Here is a 23,466-nt window from a genome sequence, read left to right on the forward strand (position 1 = left end):
CCCACTCCCCCTCCTTCCAGCTATGAGAACTTCTGAGGAACCTACGTTAAGATCTCTCCCAATTAAGTAACATTGTTCTATGAGTTGTCTGAAATAAATCAACCGCTAGAAGATGGTCAACAGTGCAAGATCATCTTTGGTTTCTCCAAAACCTGTTGGCCTACTTATGCAAGCAGCTGTATACAGCTGGGTGGGGTAGACAGAAACATCTGTGATTTTGAATGATGTTGAGGAAAGTATTACTTCTTAGATCAATTGTAAATTGGAAAAGGCCCATTTAAGGCTTACACCATTATATGGTAATACACAGAGAATACATACAACTCCTAGATAGGCCCTCAGCTCAAGGAATTGTGCAAACAATTGTCATAATCAGTATATGCGTGCTCTATGAATAATGTATTTTGGAGAAACTTAAGAATTGTACATGAATGTCTAGTGTGAAATTGATAACTACATGTGAAGTTTGATTCACTTTGTAAGGTTGAATTTCTTAGCAGAATACATGGTTAATGGGAAGATTCTTGACAGTGTGGAGGAAAAGAGAGACCATGAGGTCCACCTCTGTAGATCCCCCCAAAGTTGCCATGCAAGTTGACAAGGTTGTTAAAGAAGGCATATGCTGCATTGTTCATTAATCATCAAATTGAGTTTAAGTAGTAAGAGTTAATGTTGCAGCTCTATAAAACCTTGGTTAGACTATACTTGGAATATTGTGTTCAGTTCTTGTCACCTCATTATAGGAAGGCTGTGAAAACTTTAGAGAGAGCAAATATGATTTACCAAAATGCTGCCTGAACTAGAAGGCATGTCTTATGACAATAGGTTGAGTGAACCAGGGCTTTTCTCTTTGGAGCAAAGGAGGATGAGAGGTGACGTGATAGAGGTGTACAAGATGCTAAGAGGCATAGATAAAAGCGGAGAACCAGAGACTTTTCCCACAGGGGAAATCTTCCTAGCATAACAGGGGCATAATTTTAAGGTGATTGCAGATGATTATAGGGGGATGTCAGATGCAAGTTCTTTACAGAATGGTGAGTGCATGGTATGCCTGGCGGAAGTGGTGGTAGAGGCAGATTCATTAGAGATATTTAAGTAACACTTAGATAGGCACATGGGATGATAGAAAAATGGAAGGTTATGTTGGAGGGAATGGATAGACTGATGTTACAGTAGGTTAATAGGTCAGCACGGCATCATAGGCCCTAGAGGCTGTACTATTATGTAATGCTCTATGATCTGTGTACCTGTTATTAGTTCCAATTCCACTCCAGATACAAAACTGAACTTCTGTGTAATGTTGGAGGATGTTTTTATGAAGTTAAATGATATCACACCATTCAGATATATGTAAAAGATCTCAGAGTACTTTTTTGAAAGAAGACCAGGGTATTTTTTCTAATGGTCTGACAACCATTTAACACCATCATCAGAGAGAGATTACCTAGTATTATTCCATCATTGAAATTTACTGCAAATCAGTCATGAAATTCCTATAAACATGAATAGAACTCAGATCATTTTAATGTGCTCCAACATGTTGAGAAGTCTTGTGGTTGTGGAAATATATAAATTGTTTTCTTTTATATTGAATTGTTTCCAATGTGAGCTAATGCCTACAGGAAAGACTGCTACAGAGTGAATCTCAACAATAGAACGTGAAAATGTTCATGATCTCAGTATTCCAAAGAACACTTAGCATTGACTGCACTCTGGATATCCCCCCTTTCAAAGATTATATGTAGCTCACAGTTTATTTCAAGTCTCAAATAATCCAGGGAATGTAACAAGAGATCAGCAGAAGAGCACAAACAGGAAGCTGGAGTGAATTTACAGGATTAGGTAAAGGTTCACCGTTAACAACTTGAAAATCCATTAGAGCTTTTAAACTAAATTACATGGAGTTTTCATGAAAAAGACTATTAATGCTTGATCACACTGTCTGGCTGTACCAGTAGGAGGCTCAAACAATTTTCAGTTTTAGTTTGATGAGTTGCCAGCACTTGATGCATTTGAGAAATAGAGGTTCTTTCACAGACTTTAACTGGAAGCAAAAGAGGGACACGGGAACAAACTGCAGAGAGAATGCTACTCGGTTGGAAGATTTCTATTGACCAGAACCACTGCTTTGATCACTCAATAGACAGAGCAGCTGAGTGCAAAACTAGAATTCTTGTATCTTCTTACAAAAGCTGTTAAGTTGCTGATCTACATTTGGCTTCCAATATATTTCAGATGGGATTTCTCAATGCTACTGCTCATATTTCCAGGACTATTAAATGGGACATACAGAAACCCCCTTTTTCTTTTACAATGGGGGTATGTAAAGGTGAAAGCACATCTCCATCTTTAACTTCTCATCGATACTAGTTCAAGAAGAGAGAGTCAGGTCTGCATGACTGCACTCCTTTCACTTTATTTCAGTCAAGGTTACCTCAGTGTCTCCTACTAATTAGAGTACTGCTAAAATGCTTTTACAAACAAAAAACAAACATAAGTCTAATTATCTTGCCAGTACAGGAAAAGAAATGAAAGTCAAAATGTTTAGGAATTTGGATTGATGGCAAATCTTAATAATTGACTTTTGAGGCAAGGTTCAGTACAGTAGGGTTCTGCAAAGTTTGTAACTGCCTACACCCTGTGGTTCACATTCCTCTGCTGAAACACAGACATCTTGTTTTGCTTGGTCATACTTCAGGAATGTCACAGGCATGTTTCCACTTCATCCCAGAACGCAATACAAGACTGGTCTTGTGGTTCAGGTTGCACAACCTTCTTGACTGCCAAGATCTGCAAAGTATTTTCTGCAAATCAGATACTTAGTGGGTAGTGACAAAAGCAAATAAACTCAAGGGTTAAAAATATTAATCCATATAACATTACAATTTCTTCCTTTAGTGGGTTTTGTTCCTCCTAAATGGTTCTTAAAGAAACAATCATTATTCATTGTGTTACTGAAAATCAAAATCCCAGCTGGAAAAGAAAATTCTTGTAAAAATGACTTGTTTAAATTTTGGAACATGTAGTAATGGATCTCTGGAAGAGTCACAACAGAATTGTTACACAGTTTTTCGAATCAACCTGTTGATGAAATTCTTGCTTTTACCCATGTCTAGATGAGGATTTTATCCAAATGTACAGCCAATGCAGAGTCACTGTCAAGAAACTGGATTCTCAGCTGTTTTGCACCATTTAAGAAAAGAAATTCTATAAAAGAGCCATAAAAGACATTTTGGCAGTTTGTGAAATATCTGTAGTTTAGCTGTCTTAAGGAATATAGTTGTGAACACATCACCGATGGATTAAGCTAATAAAATTTTACAAATCAAAAGAGGAGAAATGCCATTTTTGTGCTTTGTGTTTAGAAAAATAATTGGTACAAATTGTTAATTACGAAGAGTAATTTATATGATTTTAGAAGTACTTATAATCTACCTTGGCAGATTTCTTTTGAATATTACCTCTTTCGACCAATGAAACATTTGACTCAAGTGTTACTGCTATTCTAATTCAGAATGTTTGAAGTTCTTCAAATTAAATTCAGGTGGTTTCTCTTTGCATAGAACAAAGACTACTTGTCTCTATTAGTTGCTTGAGACCATTTCCCCCTTTTGAGCAGTTCAATATATTTGTACCCTACAAGTCTCTTTCATTTAACTGCAGGATAAAGGCCTTCTTTGGCATTAAGACAACCAATCTTACTTAAGTTGCTCCTGTGAAGTCCAAAATATATTGTCTTGCAAGTGGGTTTTCTTACTGGTTGACCTAACCCCATTGTCCCCAAACATAACTCAAAGGCTAGTTTGATCCTAGCCACTTCCATGGTAAATCATTCCAATCCTATTCATTTAATAGTGGAACTAGTGAAAGGAAGGTCTTTGCATGAACTTTTGGGGATCAAACTAGTTCTACTATGTACTACATCTTGGGCTTCATGCAGTAAAATGGCACAGACCATTTTCAAGCACATTTCCCAGCACAGGAGTATTTCTTATGTTATCTTCTGATCCCCATCTAAACTTGATTTTAAACCAATACCAACAATTAACTTATAGCCAACTGTTGCAAAGCTATTTACATTACATTTTTCTTGCTTAATATCTTTCTTTTTACAATGGAACACTAGCTTTCAAGGGACAGTAAAATTAGCTGAATCTCCAGCACAATTAACCTCCAAAATGCAGAACATCTAAACAGTTACATTTTTTAAATACCATAGCCTCATTGAGATCAACATTTTGATATTTATCGGTTATTGTTCAGGATCTCTTTATACTAGTGATGCTGTCATTTCAGTTATTTACTATTTTGCTTTTGCATCACTATTATTACAATATTTTTGACACACTGGCCATAATCAAAGTACTGAGCACAGAAGATGGTATGTTTTGATGAAGTTTTATAAGATGCTGGTGAGGCCTAATTTGGAGTATGGTGTGTAGTTTTGGTCACCTACCTACAGGAAAGATGTAAATAAGATTGAAAGAGTACAGAGAAAATTTACAAGGAAGTTGCTGTGATTGAAGAACGTGAGTTATAAGGAAAGATTGAATAGGTTAGGACTTCATACGTTAGAAGGTAGAAGATTGAGGGGAGATTTAATTGAGATACACAAAATTCTGAGGGTTATAGATAGGGTGGTGTCAAAATGGCTGTTGTGATGCGACGGATGTGTTATGCAGTGAGTGGGTAGTGCTTGTTGCTCTCACTTTCAGCTTTCACCACTGACTAGCAGTCTTGTGACGAGAGCTGAACGTGCAAGTTTCTCTCTGCCAGTACATAGTCTCTCCAACAGTAAATCTCATGCAGTGTCTCCTCGCTGGCGACATATGGAAACTGAACTCCTTTCAGACTTAGGCCGAACTACAGAGGATGGGGAGGAGATCTGGCCCCTGCACACATTGCACATAGGTACACCAGCATGTGCACACACCCTGGTGCTTGTGAACCAGATCCCCAGCTATGAGCAAATAGCCCCAGTCCTTGTGGGCAGCCTCAGGAGAGATTAAGACTACAGGAGTAAACCCAGACAGCAAATCTAGAGGTGGAGCCCTTAAGGTGGCTGGACGTCATTGAACAGCCCTTCCAGCAGTTCCTGCAGCCAAGCTGGTGTCAATGTATTGCTTCATAAGCTTTCCTTTGGATTACACTGGTGAGCATGAGAAGTACTGACAACTCGGCATCTCAGGATCTACATTCTTTATGCCCAGGCTTGTGATGATGATAATCACCCATTGTCCTTTGAGACAGACAAATGCCAACCACCGCTACCATAGATGGGATAAAAACAAGCAGGCTTTTTCCCCTGAGAGTGGGTGGGACTGCAACTAGAGGTCCTGGGTTAAGGGTGAAAGATAAAATGTTTAAGCGGAACACGAAGGGAAACTTCTTCAGTCAGAGTTGTGAGACTGTGAAATGAGCTGCCAGCACAAGTGGTGCATGCGAGCTCGACTTCAAAGTTTAAGAGAAGTTTAGTTAGGTACATGAATAGTAGGGGTATGGATGGCTATGATCTGGGTGCAGATGGGACTAAGCAGTTTAAATGGTTTGGCACAGACTAGATCAGCTAAAGGGCCTGTTTCTGCACTCTTTTCTATGATTCTATTATAGTAACATCTTAGGCACATATATATAGCTGGGGTGCCCAAGACTTTTGCACAGAACTGCAGTAGTTTTATATATTGCACTGTATTACTGCCACAAAGAAAATCATGACATATGTGAGTGATGATAAATGGGATTCTGATATCGGTCTCCATTGTGGACTGAGAGAGGGAAGAGGTCAGGGAGAGGGGAACCAGAGTTAGGAGAAGGAGCAGGAAGCATCAGAGAGACATTCTACAATGATCGATAGATCAAATGTTTGGAATCACATGACCTTGCTTGGTGTCTCAGGGCAGGGCGTGTCTGCACCCACGCCACCCTGCCTTGGCACTTCTTCTCTGCCCTACCCATAGAAACTCGCTCTCCACTTCATGTTGACAAATACCATATTATGCAAAAGGTCTTGAGATCTTAAGCACTACATATCTGAATATTTGTGGTGTAATATTTCTGAGTGGTACAGGAGGAATGGAGGAGGAGGATTTTAGTATAACTCAACAGTAATACTAAGAGATTGAACCTGATTAGCAGTTGACAACTGAATGAAATCTCTTCTAACCTTGTCCCCTATCATGAGCAGATGCAGTTCTGTCTTAATTCAAGTACCTAGTTTAACACTTATTGTTCACAATCAGTTCACGAACACCCTATTCCATGCATGATTAAAGCCTATTGGTCGTTTCAAAAGTTAGAATTGCAACAGAACAGAAAATGGTGCCAATTATATTTTAAATGTGTACACGTAATGGAAAATTTAGCACTTTAATATTGAATAAAACTCCTATATCCAACATACCATTATGATTCTTTATTTTGCTCCTGAAAGCTCCAGCAGAGACAAAGCTCAGATTCAAACCAATACTATTGTCTGATGACATTTATGTCTGTGAAGAAGCAGCCTCAGCCATTATGAGACTAGAAAACATGCAGATCTGACAACAGGGTAAACAGATGAGAAGTGCTTTGAACAAAGCCCTGCTTCAAAAGTCCAACAATATCCCTTTTATAATCCTCCTACATTCTGTAAAACCAGACAATTGCTATACATTCTATTGTGGTGACTGATGCTGATCAACAAAGATTACTTGTCATCCCATTAAAGGAAACGTTCATCATATGAGAGCTCTCAACACATCAAATGGCTGTAGCAGGTGATACCCAATCATCTGTAATGATGCCCTGGACTATTATCAGCGTGGGCCAGGAAATCACCACAAAAACCTAAGACTTCATGCCCCCTCATGCTTGCAGAGTTTTCTCTTCTAGAAGCACACTAGCTGGGACAGGCGCCTCATACTTTTCTTCACCATTCCAGATGTATCATTTTCCTTGAAGCACTTGAGGCCTACTGTTAGTTTAGCATGTCCTTCAAATAGGCTTTTCTGCTGCTTGGCTGGGCCCTACCATTGGCTCTACCATGTGAAACAATACTGTTCCACCAAATTGCAACACCAGCTCATGGATGGAAGGCCTGAACAATACATCCTCAGTCAGTGATTTCCCTCAAAGGTAATCACTGTCTTCTTCAAGGATAGTTAGAAGTCATATAGGGTACCTAGGACTACACAAAGGCATGAATGTTTGAGAGTTTGACAGCTGAACCGATCACTTTTCGTTGCTGATATCTACTTTGGGTGAATGTAGTGTATTAGTTGTCTGGATGAGGTAACATTTTGTCACTAGTTAGACTCTGAGAAATCCCTTACTAAGTTGTTTCTAATAGACATGCATTCTGATTACCTGGGTATTTCTCAGGCTCAACAGATGTTAGATGGCTAGACAGCCATGACCAGCTCTTTGTCTCTCCCTGGTGTTCTACTCAGTTTCTGCAAAGACAAAAAGAGACAAATGAGTGTACAGAAGAGCTGCATTTATTGGTGAAAACAGAGGGAGAAGTATATCCTTGTAAAGACCAGGTTTGAGTCAATATTGATACCTAGATGAAAATAGGAACAGGTACATGTTAAAATTGACATGCAGCTCTGCAGTTAGAGTGCGAAGTGACATGTTGCCATAAGGCCGGAGAGTGGAGTCTGGATTATCATCTACATCAGGATACAAGCACATGTCCCACAGTACTCACCCATGTCTGAAAACATCACTACCCCACTTACAGGACTGAATCTAGAAGAAAGGGACCAATCTCCTTTGTACAGACACATCCAGCTTCAAGCTTTACTCTTATTTCAGGAGGAAAGATGATACCTTCACATGTTTACAGTCCCAGACAACAACCGAGGTAGCACAAGATTGACTGGGAACAGCCTCAGTACATTGAGTCAATTTCCTCACTTACTTTGAGTCCATTAAACTTACTGCAATAAAAATGTGTGCAATTCTACCCTAATTGTTTGTGAAGCTTACAACTAATATGTTAATATAATCAAGTTAACACTGGTCCAATAAATATACATACACCATTATAGTTTCCTCTCAGGAATGCCCAGAATGCATATTAACAAAATGTAATACGACAAGATAATCTATTTGTATTGAAACATTAAATACTGCATTCCTCTGTAGATGTAGTGAGGTGGCAGCAGTATGGAAAATAACTAAAAAAAAGGCACGTAAGGACACGTCAGATCTTGCACCTTATTTTCTTTTTAAAGTGCACTTTCTCTGTAGCTGTTACACTTCATTTTGCATTATTATTGCTTTCCATTAATACACTCTAATGATTTGATCTGTATGAAGAGTATGCAAGACAAGCTTTTCACTTTATCTCAGTATGTATACCAATAATAAACCATTCAATGGTGGGGAGCCATATATAAAGTCAGAAAGGAATTTTGAAAGCAGTTGGCGACATTTACCCGAATAACGAACACCAATGTTGTATCGTTAAATTAATTTTATTGTAAAGTAACAACAGCTTGGTGAAGATAATGCCTCAGCAGCTGTCCACTTTGATTTTTGGCTGTTAAAACCTCATACAAAAATCTGGTTAGCCAAATGAGACCCATATAAAAAATTCACTCCTGGCACAAATAAAAATGTTTTAAAAGACACAAATCAGAGTGTAAGAGTGTTCCCCCCCCCCCCCCCCCCAAGTGTGTGTAGGCAATGATATTCCTTAAGACTTTCTGCTGAGATCACTGTTTTGATTGGTTAGGAGCACACAGGGTAAAGTTTTAAACCTTGTAGTTGACACAAAATGTGGAATGTGGAGAATTGAAGACGGCAAGTAGGTAGATAAATAAGCAAAATAAGAAGGACCAGTAATTTTATAAATTGTGAACTGATACTCAAACTCCAAAATAAAAATCGAAGAAAAAAATAATGAAATTAGTGCCAAAGGAAGCAGTTTTGTTCCAAAATTGTGCTGGAACAGAGTTTAAGTACAGAAATCAATGGAAGTTGAAGAGTATGTTGAGAGTAAAGATAGTAATGCACATTGGATCTTGAATTTCAAGTATGGGAAAAGAAACATCTGATTATTTTTCTTACAGCTCAACAATTTAAAAGAATTAGTCAGAAATTTTCCATCAACATATTTGTCATCAAACCATGATTTCTTATCAATAAAAACATATTTTACATTTTTTAAAATCAAGTTTTGTAGTTAATGGTGTGTTATATACTTTGGTTGTCAAAGCTATTTAAATAAAGTGTATTTGGCACATCCATTTCAAATCACCCATCTGTAACAGCTTGACACTAATCTACTGTCATTAGTTGTTTCAGATGTAATTCAGGATTTTGAAGTTCATTAAGTATTAACTAAACTGTCCATTAATAACCTTCTGCTATCTTAAGGCTATCTTCTATTCCCACTATTGTTGTCCTTTATTCTAATGAGTCTTAAAATAATAGACATGAACAGTGGAAAGACAATTGATTTGGATATGGAGCAGCTAAAAGATTACAAATCCTGACATCAGTTGCTGAATTATGAATATCAAAGTAACTTGTTCTGAATCATCATTTGTCTTTGGAGGCTTCAGATCAAAACCTACATTATAATTCTTCAAGGAATCTCCAAAAACATAACCCTTCTAAGTAGATTCTCCTGAAAAGGAATACATTTAAAAAGTCACTGTGTTTAGATTTATATTTCACCATGTGTCACACAGTACAAGTTGTGTGAACAGCATTTTAAAAGTTATGACTACTTTGGGTTAACTTAAAGTGGACAACTACTGAAGGAAATAAAGACACTTTACAGAATGCAAAACTCATCAAGACAGGATATTTACACACTTTTCAAAATCTGTTTAGAGATTACCTTTCTCAGACATTGATGACTTAGTTTCAAAACTTGATCCCCAGGTAACCACCAGGTCATGTTCCGATTCTTTCTTATTACACAAGAACTTGAGGGCAAAAGAAAATCTAACAGTCACACCAGGAGCCAGGAAAGATAACACCATTTATCATTCAAAAGATTCAAATGCTAACTCGTGTATGTATCTAAAGCAAGGGCTACTACTAAAATTGTGGAATCACAGCTTTATAAAAGGTTAACATTTGTCCTATAGCAAAGTCACATTATATCTGCAAATATACCAAAGTAGTCTTCAGTTTCTTTGTTCAACATTCTATATGTTACCAGAGTCACAGACTGATTCAGCATAGGAACAGGGCTTTATCCCACCAAGTCACCATTCTAAATTAATCCCATTTTACCCCACCTTCTCATCAACTCCCCCGGATTCCACTGCTCCCCTACACACTACAAGCAATTTAGTCTCCAATTAATGGAGAATTGGAGGGATGGGTTAGTAAGTTTGCTGATGACACAAAGGTTGGAGGTGTTGTGGATAGTGTGGAGGGCTGCCAGAGGTTACAGCAGGACATTGATAGGATGCCAAACTGGGCTGAGAAGCGGCAGATGGAGTTCATCCCAGATAAGTCTGAAGTGGTTCATTTTGGTAGGTCAAATATTTTGGCAGAATATAGTATTAATGGTAAGACTCTTGGCAGTGTGGAGGATCAGAGAGATCTTGGGGTCCAAGTCCATAGGACGCTCAAAGCAGTTGCGCAGATTGACTCTGTGGTTAAGAAAGCATATGGATGTATTGGCCCTCATCAATCGTGGAATTGAATTTAGGAGTCGAGAGGTAATGTTGCAGCTATATAGGATCCTGGTCAACCCCACTTGGAGAACTGTGCTTGGTTCTGGTCACTTCACTACAGGAGGGATGTGGAAGTCATAGAAAGAATGCAGACGAGATTTACAAGGATGTTGCCTGGATTGGGGAGTATGCCTTATGAGAATAGGTTAAGCGAACTCGGCCTTTTCTCCTTGGAGCGAAGGAGGATGAGAGGTGACCTGATAGATGTGTGCAAGATGATGAGAGGCATTGATCATGTGGATAGTCAGAGGCTTTTTCCCAGGGCTGAAATGGTTGCCACAAGAGGACACAGGTTTAAGGTGCTGGGGAGCAGGTACAGAGGAGCTGTCATGGGTAAGATTTTTACTCAGAGAATGGTGAGTGTGTGGAATGGGCTGCCAGAGACAGTGGTGGAGGCAGATACGATAGGGTCTTTTAAGAGGCTTTTAGATAGGTACATGGAGCTTAGAAAAATAGAGGGCTATGGGTAAGCCTAGTAATTCACTTCTAAGGTAGGGACACGTTTGGCACAACTTTGTGGGCCGAAGGGCTTGTATTGTGCTGTAGGTTTTCTATGCTTTTAACCTACCAATGCACAATTTTTTCAGATGGGGAGGAAACCAGAGCATCCAGAGGAAACCCATGTAGCCACACGGAGAAAGTGCAAACTCCATGCAGTCAGCACAAGGTCAGGATTGAAATTGGGTTTCAGGCCTCACAAGGCAGCAGCTCCACTGTGTTAATGACGTGTTTGGCCCATTTCAAAACTTCACTCCCACAAAGTGGGAAGGATAAGCAGAGAAAATGAAATCAGATTAGGTAACTCCAAATGAGCTTAAAATGATCTAATACACTGTAACTCTGGGGATCTATCACAATTCACTGAAGTTAAACTCTCCAAATGAGTTTAAAAATTCCCTTGGGAAGCTCCACACCTATAAACAGAAATCCATCAATAATTCTTCCAAAGCAACCACTGAAAGGTTCATATTTCTGTTTGATACGAAATTTGACATTTTCTTCAATTTTTGAAAAAATATAGGCATAGATAAAAAAGATGAATTAGAAAACTTTTGAAGTATAGATGAAAATTAAGGAACATAGAGCAATTTAACACCTCTGTTGCATTCTGAATCAGAATGGTACCAGTAATTAGAACATTATCTTGTGGTGACCAGAAGGATTTTGGAAAGTGATCTCCTCCAGAATACATTAATCAACTGAATTGACAGATTAAAAATCACATATTCTGCCATTGACTACTGATGATCTGTGCACTGTAGATATCGGATTAATGAATCTGTCACAGAAGATTAATTTTTTTCTCGCATATTACTTTTGAACAGCTGAAATCCAAGAAGAATAAAAGACTGGATAAGAGAAACAGAATGCAGTCTCTCTGCAGTACATCTGCACATTCTGTTCTCAATGGAATAAGCACACATTTCAGAATTTTCCTGTAAGCAAGGAATGTAAATGTACAATAAAGAGGCACAATAAGAATGAAGTTTTGTAGTGTTTATTTTCTAGCAGACACACTACATAAAAGTCCCTTTAAATTAGTGTACATTACTACCCTCTTTAGGGCATTCCCCTCAGAGTGCTGCAGAAACTGTATTGAAGGGAGCTTTAGCTAAGGAAAAAAAAGAAAAAACCACTTCAAAGCAATTCTTTTAAAATCAAAACAAAATTCCCAGAATGAAGTGGTGGAGCGCTGATTTCGGAATTTTTCAGTGCCTTTTTGTGTTTGTTTTGAAGATTTGCTCACTAGCTTCTAGCCAGCTGCAGTTGAAGGTGGAAGGAATGGGGTAGGGAAATGGGGCTCTTCTTTTCACATGGAGTTTCAACAGCCTAAAATGCAGGTATTCTTGTTCACATGATACACATGCCTTGGATTGAAGATTCCAGAGTCTGAAAGTAAATTAAAAACTCTTAAGCTTGGTGACCATGATTAAAGTTCTGACAAATAAAGATGCACAATAAGAGTATTGTATATATGCAAGTCAGACAGCATCTTTCAAAAGAAAATGTGTTTCACATTGATAAATTCACATTATTTCATCAATAGATGCAATATTTTGCCTTCATAAGGTTCTGGAATAAAGTTTAAAACAAAATTTTCACAATATAACTATATAACCATATAACAATTACAGTGCGGAAACAGGCCGTCTCGGCCCTTCTAGTCTGTGCCGAACGCTTACTCTCACCTAGTCCCACTGACCTGCACTCAGCCCATAACCCTCCATTCCTGTCCATATACCTATCCAATTTTTTTTTTAAATGACAAAATTGAACCTGCCTCTACCACTTCTACTGGAAGCTCGTTCCACACAGCTACCACTCTGAGTAAAGAAGTTCCCCCCTCGTGTTACCCCTACACTTTCGCCCCTTAACTCTCAACTCATGTCCTCGTTTGAATTAGATTTATATGCTTAGTTTGATGGAATATAAAAAGGCAAGCTCAGAGTCATTAGAAAGCAAGTAGGCCCAATTCACCTTTATAAAACTGGTTTAATTCAACTGAATTAGTGCACTCAATTCTAATGGAAGGGTGGAGAAGAGATTTACCAAATTATCCCAGGGATGAGTAATCTGAATTGACTTGGAAAAGCTGTGGCTGATATCCTTGGAATGAGGGTTATGAGGGGATCTATTTAAAATTTGGCAAGATAAATACTAAGCAGAGGAAAAGGTTCCCATTGGATGCAAGGTCAAGAAATAGCACATAGACAAGAGAAATTCTGCAGATGCTGGAAATCCAGAGCAACACACACAAAATGCTGGAGTAACTCAGGAACTCAGCAGATCAGGCAGCATCTATAGAAATTAATAAAGAGTTAATAAAGAGTCAATGTTTTGGGCTGAGGCCCTTCATCAGGACTGAAAAGGAAAGGGGAAGATGTTAGAAAGGGGAGGAAAGAAGACAAGCTAGAAAATGATAGGTGAAGCCAGGTGGGTAGTTGGGGGCGGGGGGGGGAATGAATAAAGTAAGAAACTGGGAGATGACAGATGGAAAAGGCAAAGGACTGGAGAAGAAGGAATCTGATAGGAGAGGATAGTGGACGATGGAGAAAGGAAAAGAAGTAGGGCACCAGAGGTGGTGATAGACAAGACATCAGTGTGGGGAATTGAAGGGAAGAAAGGAAGAGAGGGGGAATAAAAAAGTACTGGAAGTTAGAGAAGGTAATGTTTATACTATCAGGTTGAGGTTACCTAGATGGAATATGAGGTGTTGCTCCTCCAATCTAGAGAGTGGATTCATTGTGGCAAGAGGCAGCCGAGAACTGACATGTCAGGAGAATGGGGATAGGAATTGAAATTGTTGGCCATTGGAAAATTTCACTTTTTGCAGATGGAGCTGAGGTGCTTGACAAAGAGGCCCCCCAATCTACATCAGGTCTCATCAATGTAGAAGAGTGCATTGAGAGCTGGGGATGACCCCAACATATGTGCAGGTGAAGTATTCCCTCACATAAAAGGTCTGTTTGGAGTCCTGAATGGAGGTGAACATGGAGCTCATGGAGTTGCAAGGGTAAGGATGGTAATATACTGACATAGATTAAGAATTGGTCATCAAGGAGAAAGTGATGGGAACAAAATATTATTTGTTAATACAAACATATATTAATATTTTCTTTGACACAAGAAATTCTACAGATGCTGGAAACCCAGATCAACACACACAAAATGCTGGAAGAACTGAGCAAACAGGTTGTCAGTTACCAGCGGGAAGAGAGTGTCACACCAATATCAACAACTTAGTTGAGGGGGATGAAATATGGTATTTCTAAGTTTTCTAATGACAGAAAACTAGGTACGTAGGGAGGAAATGTAAAGAGGCTTCAAGATGACATAGATAAGCAAGGGCAACAGGACAAATACAACATAGTGCAGAAAAATATTAAGTTATCTAAATGTCTGCACAAAATAGTAAAGCATAGGTTTTTGTTTTTTTAAACGAAGTGAGGCATTTGGAATTATTGATGTCCAAAGGGTCTGAACTGGCCTTGAATAGGACTTTGCTGAAAGCACACTTGTCCAGTACTATGTACAATTTTGCTCTTGCTACCTAAAGGGAGTGTGGCAAAGATTCACTAGACTGGCTCCAGGGACAGCCAACATATTATATAGGAAAGATTGAGTAGATTAGTACAACAAATTAGTCTTGAGTTTAGAAATATGAGGGGGGGGGAGAAATATGATTGAAACTCACAAATTATTACAAGGGTCAACAAGCTGAAGAGTCAAAAACCATAGGTCAAGAATTTCAGAATGAGGGATATAACATTCAGGACTGCCAAAAGAAGAAATGCCTTCACTGGAAGTAGAACTGGAAGTCTACATCCCTGTGGGCAGTAAAGGCTCAGTTAATGAGTTTATTCAAGGCCAAGATAAAAAGATGTCTAGACAGAAGGGAATCCAGGGATATGAGTTTAGAGCAGTTAAATGGTGCAGATGCCATCATCTTGACTAATGCTAGAGTAAATGCAGGCGAAAAGCCAATTCCTGACCCAATTTATTATGTTCTTAATATAGTTGGCAGGTTATTCAGCAGATTACTGCTACTGATATAATACAGCATACAAAATGGATTTTCATACTAGGATCCACTTAAAACTAATGAGCTTAAATAGGACATTTTTTGAAACACAGCAACTATTACATAAATGCAATTAGTATTTTCTTTAACACAAGAAATTCTGCAGATGCTGGAAATCCAAACCAATACACACAAAATGCTGGAGGAACTGAGCAGGTCAGGCGGCATGGTAAGAATATATAGTTAACATTTGGGACTGAGACTCATTATCATGACTGGAAAGGAAGGGGAAAGAAGCCAGAATATGAAAGTTGGGGGGGGGGGGGGTGGAGAAAGGGAGCATTACAAGCTGGCAGGTGATAGTCGTAACCTGGTGAGGGGGAAGATTGGTGGAAGCTGGGAGATGATAGGTGAAAAAGGTAAAGGGTTGAAGGAAATACTTGATAGGAGAGGAGAGTGAGCCATGGGAGAAAAGGAGGGAGGAGGGCACTAGAGGGAGGTGACAGGCAGGTGAAGAGAAGTGGAAAAAAGGGGGGATAGAATGAGGAATGGAAAAGAGAGAAAGGGGAGGGGGAATAAATTACTGTAAGTTAGAAAAATCTATGTTTGTGCCATCAGGTTGGAGGCTACCCAGATGAAATATGAGGTGTTACTCCTCCAATCTGAGAGTGGCCTCACTGTGGTTGTCGAGAAGGTCATGGGCCAACACGTCGGTATGGGAATGGGGAGTGAAATTAAAATGGTTGGCCACCGGGAAATCCTGCCTGTGGCAGATGGAGTGAAGATTCTTTGAATTAATTAGTTTTTTCTTATCCTCTGAAATAATCTTTTAACTTTTCTGCTCAAGTAAAAATACAACAAAATATGCATACCTAAAGCCAATGCAAGTACAAGTTTTAGAAATATTGAATTTTCCCAGAAGTACTTAAAGTTCCTTAAAATTATGAAGAAACTGAACACCTGTGCATTTGAATAGGTTAATGGGCAAACACCAACTCAGCTAGAGTTTAATTTAGAGCATACAATAATTTAAATGTTAATTAAAGAGTACTTATTTGCTGAAAGAAAGCCTAAAGCATTCCTCAAGATGTAGCTTCACCTTCAAATCCCAAATTGTCATTGCGCCGTCAATCCCAGTAGTGCAAAACTTCCAACAATCTCTCTTATCACCTTCATATATGGAGACTTGGCTGCAGAGAGGGAAAAAAAATTAGTTTGCAGAATCCAGTTTGCTTTTCAACTGAGGTGGTGTGGACCTATTGAATCATCTGGTTTCTATAATAGAAATTGGCTCAAACATTATTAATAAAGGTTAAAAAGTTAGATGTCTGTCCCGAGCCTTATAGGTTCATCAGGCCGGTGCTTATGCTGGTTTCGGTGGCGTGAAGTGACTGAGAGAATGAGACTCCCCCCAGATAGGACGCTAGTCTATTGTGAGGAACCATCATTAATGCTCCACATGAACGTACAACCCCCGCATTTCTTTACTTAACTCTATCAGCATATCACTTAGCCAGGTCTACATTACATGGGAAATTTACTGCTAGATGCCAAAAATTCCACAAGCCCTATCTGTAATGGTTCTATATATTTAACACACCATCTTACAGGCCATCTTACAAATTGATAATTTGGAAGTGAAATTCTATGTCTAATGGAATAGCCCCATGATTCTGAACCTAGCATACTCAAGAAACATTGGTCTAAAACCCAAGTCTGAGTTAAAGTTTGTAACCAAACAGTTACCAGAACTCAGATTCTGTAAGGCTGTATGGTGACTTTAAATAGCCAAAACTTCCAATCTATTGATTTAAGAGATTCTTTACTGAAGCAAACATACGACATGTCTCTTTGAGGGTCATCCACTTACGTGATGCTGTTCTGGTGGAGAGTCTCAAGTGTGGTATTTCTATCCTCTGTAGTGGCCCTTCTGTCCAGATTGTGGAAACGCTGCATGGCAGAGATGTTGCGCTGAATGCTCTGCTTTGGAATGTCTAGCTTGGAGATGTAGGTTAAAGAACCACGATCATCATATGTGAAAAGCATCGGACAGCAATCATGGCCCTGAAGATATAGAGAAAACTGTAATTATCTATACAATCTGATGCTTATTCAAGGATAACTAATGAAACACATGCACAACTTGCAAACCTAAAACCAGATTGTCAATATTCAGAAAAGAGTTTAATTTGGAAAATACAAGAAGATGGAATTCCAAACCTGTAACACAGTGTAGAGAAGTGTGTGGCCATGCAATTTGTTAGAAGGTACAAAGGCATAGACTATTTTCTAAATGGGAAGCAAATTAGAAATCATAGGTATAAAGAAACTTGGGAACCCTAGTGTAGGATTCCTAAAGGTTAACATACAGGTTGAGTCAGTCGTAAGGAAGACAAATACAATGTTAATGTTCATTTTAAGAGGACTAAAATCTAAAAACAAGGATGCAATGGTTTCATAAGGTATTGGTCAGATCACGTTTGGAGTATAGTGAGCAGTTTTGGACCCCTTATCTAAGAAAGAATGTACTGGTATCAGAGAGGGGCCAGGAAGTCTACAAGAATGATCTCGGGTAAGAAAGGTTTAATATACAAGGAGTATTTGATGATTCTGAGCCTGTACTCTATGGTGTTTAGAAGAATGAGGTGGGATCTCATTGAAACCTACTGAATACTGAAAGGGCAAGAATGGACGTGGAGAGGACGTTTCTAGTAGTGGGAGAGTCTAGGGCCAGAGGGCATCGCCTTAGAATAAAAAGACATTCCTTTAGAACAGAGATGAGGAGGAACTCCTTTAGCCAGAGAGTGGTAAACCAGTAGAATTCATTACTATAGACTGCTGTGGAAGTCAAGTCATTGGGTATATTTTAAGCAGAAGTTAATATGTTCTTGATGAGAAGGCAAAGATTACTGGGAGAAGGCAGGAGAATGGGGTTGAGAGAGAAAAATTATCAGCCATGATCAACAGGCGGAGCAGACAGTGCATCAAATGGTTTTGTCACACGTCTTATGATGTATTAATATAGTAATCACACTTCATCTCAGTTCCTTTGAACATTAGTGAGCAATATTTTTTGTGAGATTAGAGTGTTTTAATATACCCCTAGCTGCAATTTCACCATTTTCAGCCCTAATGGCTTTTATTCTTATGGGGATATGGGGAATTGTGCCTTTTCCCCCCCCTCAGGGTGGAAGCTTAGAACTATCTTCAAATTGATAGCTTACACTGACATCAGAGCAAAGACTTCCCCAGTTGAGGTGAACACTTCCAAACAGAAATCACTGAACATTGTACATAACCAATGTTACCTCTTCTACTATTCTCCCAAGCTGACCGTACAGCTTGGTAACGAGCTATATACTACAGAAGTTTTGATTTGTCCTGATTTATTGATATCAGATTGGTTTTGTAATATTAAAGTGGTCATCTAAAGCAGGTTTGAGTTTATCTAATAGGCTTTTGTAACATGAAATCAAGTTGTACTCACTGCTGCCACTATGCTAGTTTCAGAGACAAAAATCACACTCAACAGGGGGAGGAATTCAGTCTTCGCTTGAGAAGTCCTAAAAAGAAAGATTACATTTAAATTCAAAGCATGTGTCTTTTAACCAAAACTATTTTATCACTATTTCAGTTTGTAAAAGTAGAATACTGCAGCTGGGAAGTAGAAATGTGGACAGAAGCATGTGTCCATTTCTAGTCAAGTAGTTTTGAATTCCAGAGATTCAAACCACTCTCACAAACAGTGTACACCAGTTCCCTTCCAGTCTTTCATGAGCAGATTGAATTAAAAAATTCCTTCCCTCAGGTTTTGATTTCTTGCATTCCTGGTCTGTAAGGCACGTGACAACCTGGTACTTAAAGACAGACTTCCAATTTCACTCCAATTTGTGCAGATAACTAATGGAGAAAATACTGCTTTAGGGACAGTTATTACATTCAAAACACTCCTTGCTTGCAAAAAATAAAAAATAAAAAAATCAGCTTTTATCAAATACTAGATTAAAAGCATACATTTTTAATGCAAGCAAGGTGTGATTCAGAAACAATTTTATCACTATCATTGTACTTCAGAGATCTTTGTGGGATCTCACTCAACAACAGCTTATGTGATACTGATTACAGGGAAAATTTCACAATGTACCAATGGCAAATATTAGGTAAAGTGAAACTTCAAACCAGTCTTCTAACCAGTGGTAGGATTTTATTGAAGCATCCCCGAGTATGGCCCAACGTTTGACATGCTACTGTTTGCAATGGAGTTGGATTTGTGAAACTATTCCAAAACAAACAGATATTACCAAAGAGAAAAGGGGTCAAATTTCAGAAGTACATTCAGAAGAAAGGATGAGCCACTGAACCATATTTTAAGGAATGAAATGCATCAAATGGAACAAATGTTGGCAAGACAATACATGTGCAAAGGAGATTTACAAGGATATTGCCTGGATTGGACAGCATGCCTTATAGGTTGAGTGAACTTGATCTTTTCTCCTTGGAGCGATGGAGGATGACAGGTGACCGGATAGAGGTGTATAAAATGATGAGAGGCATTTGTGTGGATGGCCAGTGGCTGTTTTCCCCCAGAGCTAATATAGCTAATACAAGGAGGCATAGTTTTAAGGTGCTTGGAAGTAGGTACAAGGGGGATCTCAGAGACAAGTTTTTCCACACAGAGAGTGGGTGCATGGAATGTGCTCTCAGCGAAGGTGGTAGAGCTAGGTATAATAGGCTCTTTTAAGAGGCTCTTAAGTAGGTACATGGAGCTTAGAAAAAATAAGAGGGCTATGCAGTAGGGAAATTCTAGACAGTTTCTAAAGTTATATGGTTGGCACAACATTGTGGGCCAAAGAGCCTGTAATGTGCTGTAGCTTTCTATGTTCTATATTGGCTATAGATAAGGAAAAACAATCTAGTATAAGAGCAGAAACGTAGGAAAGCAAAATTTTAGGAAGTTTGAAAACTGGAAAGAAAGATCAGTGGACAAAACCTGCAATTGAATAAGAAGTGGTTAATTAGAATTTGGAGATAAAACTATCGGTGAAAAAAGCTGAACAATAGCAGCTATGAATATCAGTTTCACCATTAAAGATATAGCTGCATTTTGAGAATGAGAACTTTCAAAGGGATATATTAAGCTAACAGAATGGACAAACAAATGGTAGACAAGGTGCAAAACTACATGTTTTGATAGGAAGAACAAGGCAAGAAAATACAATCTAAAAATCACAATTGTAAAGAGGATAAAGACTTTGGGACTCAGTTGACCAAATATTTGTAAGTGGCATGAAAGTTTGAAAAGAAAGCTTATAAGGTTATAGTTGGAAATCTTATATACAGTAATAAAATACAAAAGGAAATTCGTACAGAAATTATGCTGAACATTTTATTAAGCTTCTGTTGACCACAACAGGAGTTCAGTAATTCTATGATTTATGAACATTTAACTTTAGAATTGTTCCCTACAGAGTAATGACTTTGGTTTGTATATTTTCAGCATAATGAATAACATGTCATTTTCCACACTTAGGAGTGAATCGGATCCGTAATTCATTTCACTCAGTCCTTTCAATGTACAAAATTTTGCTTAACAGAACATTCTCTGGAAATGCATCCTTTTAGCATATTGAAGAATGTCTCCATTATGTGTGCTTCAAGGAGGATTTAGGAGGGTTACTAAGGTCTAACAGAGAATATACAAGAAAGTTTCAGAGATAAGTTACTTCGGTTATGTGCATAGAAAGTTAAAGTTGTTGTTCTCTGTGAAACCAAGACATTTATTAGATCTGATAGAAATTTATTTAAAATCCAGACAACATACAAGGAGAAATTCCAAAAGCAAAATGAGACAATTGCTAGAAATAGGAACAGAAAATACTGCATCTGTAGGATCAAAAACAGAGCTCAGGTTTCAGGTTGATGACAGTTAACATTATTGGAATGGTTAAGAACAAAGGAACTGAAATTTAAGATGATTAGCAAAAAGAACCAAATAGAGACAATACGATTTTACTTTTAGAGGAGTATTCTGATTTGGAAAACAATTTAAATGGCTGATAGATGCAATGTCTAAAAATAAAGGTGGTGGATGCAAATTATAAAAACGTTAAAAAAATTACAGGGCTTATGTAGGAAATAGGAAATGGAATTACCTTGATTACTCTTTGAAATTTACTCTTTAAAATTTGATATAACAATATTAATTTCTTATAGAAAGTGTTTGTAAAGCTACTATTGTAAATGAATTCCAATATGTGACAAGAAGGCTTACATGGTATTACACTGACACCTTGTGGTTTGAACATATATTACAAAAGAAAGCATTATTTTAAATGATTTGCAATATTTTACATTTATTAAAATTAAAACTGAAGGAAAAATTGATTCATCCACCATAGAAAGCCTCAACACAAATATAACAAAGTTTAAAAGAAATCAAACTATTTTATATATTTCTTTCAATGTAGATAGATAGATATCTGATGGATAGGGGAATCAAGGGATATGGGGACAAGGCAGGGACTGGGTATTGATAGTGAATGATCAGCCATGATCTCAGAATGGCGGTGCAGACTCGAGGGGCCGAATGGTCTACTTCTGCACCTATTGTCTATTGTCTAATGTATTTCAACTCTTTTAGGGCCAACAAAAGCCACCATTAAGCTGAAAAATTAAGAACAGTACTTACGCCATATTTTTACCAGCATCAACAACAGATACAGTGCTGTCATGACTAACCCATGCCAGGCGGTTTCCTGTGGCAGAGAAAGAAACACTATGGACCCAACCTCCACTACCGGCACCACCAAACTCTGCCATCACTTGTCCGAAAGGCATTTTGGAACCCCAAGGTGTGGCTGAAGGCTTTGTGTCTACTTCTTTAATGTAAGCAGAAAACACTCTATAAAGAAAACATATCAGAAGTGTTGTGAAGCAGCAAAGTTACAAAACACTGGTTAATATATTAAAGAAAACTCAAATGTTCAGCTGAGAAATGACAGCAAATATTTCAATGTTTATTCATCATAGCTTTTCTGTTCACATCAAAATAAATCTGAGGTTAAGTGAATGCCTTCACTGTGTTTGAGCATTTAATGTTCATATGCTCCCAATTTCCTATACTGTACTCTGTACAAGGAAGTAGTCAGCATGGTCCTTCAAGCCTCCTTCCAACAGAAATAAGGTCAAGACCGAAGTGATCTTTGCTCGACAACAGATTCCTATTCTAATACATTAATAAATGACTAAAATTTGCTTTTCCCCAATTCATTAAGTAACACAATGACAAATCCACTTGTTAATTTAAGCTTAAAGGAATTTTGTATCCAGCTAGACACCCGAGAAGTTTGTCAATCCAAATTTTCCAGAAAATAAAATTGCCATTAAAAACAAAACCTATTCAAAATAATTTTTAGCACTTACATTTGTGATAACGCAAGGTGCCTATACAATTGGACAGAATTTAAATGTCTAAACTATACCATTAATAAACTAAAGCTAATAGATTGTGAAAATATTGTTTTAACACATCTTGCATGGAATAGTTTTACAGGTTTTCTGTATATACCAACCAAAACTAAAGAATAAAGAACAGGCCATCTTAAGTACTTATTCAGTGCATATTTTAATTGGATGCTCTCCCTTTGTCTGAATGGACTTGGTGGTTTCATTGCCCGCTGTAAATTACCTCTAGTGTATAGGTGAATGGTAGAATCTTGTGGTGGTAGTGGTAGGGGTGGGGTTGATGAGAATATGGAAGGAATAAAAAAGGATTAGTATAAATGGTTTTTGCTGGTCCACATGGACCCCATGGGCTGAAAGGCTTGTTTCAGTGCTATATGATCTTATGAGATTTAACTGCATAATAGCCAAAGGTACAAGTTGTTTGTTCTAGAGCTTGGGAAGACTCTAAAAGTGGACAAAGTTGTAAGAATTTTCTCTATCGTAACAAGAATGAGAGAACATAATTTAGGTGACCCAAGATTCTTTGCTCCAGTGAATGTATCCCAAGAGTACTAAAATACTGAAGAGATCTTCAATCTCGACCAAGGAAGTTTCAATAGCATTAATAAAGGGAGCTAACCAAGAAATCACAAAGATTTTTGGTTAAGATATTTTCACTCTTTCAGCAATGGTTATAGAAAAGATGGGAACCATGACATTTAAACGAGACATAGCAGACTCTTATAATATTAAGATAATCCAGGATAGAGTGAAGCTGGCATTACGACAATGTTCTCAGAAGCTTATTGAAAATCCACC

The 23,466-nt window shown here is 38.1% G+C and overlaps 1 protein-coding gene across 1 annotated transcript in view; it reads right to left on the minus strand.

Moving 5' to 3' along the window:
• Nucleotides 1–12,164: 12,164 nt before the first annotated feature.
• Nucleotides 12,165–23,466, minus strand: part of arpc1a (actin related protein 2/3 complex, subunit 1A) — a 43,395-nt gene continuing 32,093 nt past the window's right edge. Inside the window, exons 6-10 of the mRNA XM_059979502.1 lie at nucleotides 21,893–22,105; nucleotides 18,692–18,767; nucleotides 17,075–17,268; nucleotides 16,304–16,394; nucleotides 12,165–12,572 (exon numbers count right to left, since the gene is read on the minus strand). Of these exons, the coding sequence (XP_059835485.1) occupies nucleotides 12,534–12,572; nucleotides 16,304–16,394; nucleotides 17,075–17,268; nucleotides 18,692–18,767; nucleotides 21,893–22,105 (613 nt within the window). The 3' untranslated portion in view covers nucleotides 12,165–12,533. The remainder of the gene's footprint in view (nucleotides 12,573–16,303; nucleotides 16,395–17,074; nucleotides 17,269–18,691; nucleotides 18,768–21,892; nucleotides 22,106–23,466) is intronic.

This window comes from Hypanus sabinus, chromosome 9 (genome assembly GCF_030144855.1).
Source record: "Hypanus sabinus isolate sHypSab1 chromosome 9, sHypSab1.hap1, whole genome shotgun sequence".
In the NCBI taxonomy this organism is placed as follows: Eukaryota; Metazoa; Chordata; class Chondrichthyes; order Myliobatiformes; family Dasyatidae; genus Hypanus; species Hypanus sabinus.